Raw genomic sequence first — 1,237 nt, forward strand, 5'->3', positions numbered from 1 at the left:
TTTTTAATGATTTGTATTAGTTTTATAGTTTTTATTAGTTAACAATTACAACACTGTTTTAAACTAGATTTGTAAAAGGACTGGACACTTTTAAAAGATTGTGGACACTCTTAAATGTCATTGACCCACTTAAATTAATTAAGTCTTCTTTCAGTAAACCGGCAACTGACCTGAGAAGCAGACACAAGGCCCGGGCAGCAGTCAGATGCCATTGAAGAGATATCAACTTCAGTTGCCAGCTCCTCACTGGGTGCCAGCCCCTCTTCCTCCACGTCCTCCTCCTCTTCCTCTTGCCTCTCTATGAGACTGGCGGTTTCCACCTCAGGGGCCACTGAACTCGGCACGACTTCTGGCTCAGGAGCCACCTCTACGCCTATATTCAGAGTCTCTATTTCAGACTCCAGGCCAGCCTCTTCTGGAGGTTCCTCTACAGTTCTTTCAAACACAGGTTCTGTAATTGGTGGTTTTGGGGGGGTGTTTTGAGTCCTTGAAGCACCATTAAATGTAGGCAGCGTAGCCTCTGTAGCAGTGGATCTTTCCTCATCTTCATCTGAGTCAATATGCAACATAGCACTGAGGCGCGTATGTGTGGGAAAGCTGGATCGTAGTTTGGGAGAAGCTGCCCCAAAAGGCCTGTCTCCCGGGCCCTTAGGTGCATCAATGGCATCAAGCTGCTCACTGAAAGAAACCTGGAGCGGGTCAGGTGAAGAAGGGGTTTCATCGTCCAGGGTGGTACCATACATCTCTGTGTCTGGGGAGCGAATGCTGCTCCCTTCCCCATTTCTATGGGAACCCAGGGAGCCGGTGGGGGAAGGGCCTGCTGATGGGACAGGAAGAGGATGGGGCAGTTCTTCATCATCTGAAGGGGTTCCAGGAGCTCCATTGAGGGCTGCTGCCCCCAGAATCGTCTCAGGAGAAATGTCTATGAGAAGTGGGTAAAATGATCTCAAAACCATTGAAAATTAACAGCTTAGTCAGCGTAAATGTGCATGTGATCTTACCATCTTGGCCCATGGATGTAACATCCACTTTAAAGTGCATTTGACCACTCACATGATCAGTGGGCAAGCGACGACATAGAGAGAAGCTCAGTGATTGGTTCCTGAAGCCATATAAACACACAAATTTATTTACACACATTGAGTACTTTTGTAAATTTTGGAGTTGGTAAGATTTTTTTAATGTTCTTGAAAAAAAAGTCTCTTATGCTCACAAAGGCTGCATTTATTTGATCAAA

The 1,237-nt window shown here is 45.9% G+C and overlaps 1 protein-coding gene across 1 annotated transcript in view; it reads right to left on the minus strand.

Annotated features, from left to right (window-relative positions):
• LOC107579681 (E3 ubiquitin-protein ligase HECW2-like) overlaps positions 1–1,102 on the minus strand; it is a gene marked incomplete at both ends in the record, with an annotated part of 3,346 nt that extends 2,244 nt beyond the window's left edge. Inside the window, 2 exons of the mRNA XM_016265483.1 lie at positions 171–922; positions 1,002–1,102. Of these exons, the coding sequence (XP_016120969.1) occupies positions 171–922; positions 1,002–1,102 (853 nt within the window). The remainder of the gene's footprint in view (positions 1–170; positions 923–1,001) is intronic.
• Between the last annotated feature and the right edge of the window lie 135 nt (positions 1,103–1,237).

The sequence above is a fragment of the Sinocyclocheilus grahami genome, unplaced genomic scaffold (assembly GCF_001515645.1).
Source record: "Sinocyclocheilus grahami isolate Dianchi unplaced genomic scaffold, SAMN03320097.WGS_v1.1 scaffold19152.1, whole genome shotgun sequence".
Taxonomy (NCBI): Eukaryota; Metazoa; Chordata; class Actinopteri; order Cypriniformes; family Cyprinidae; genus Sinocyclocheilus; species Sinocyclocheilus grahami.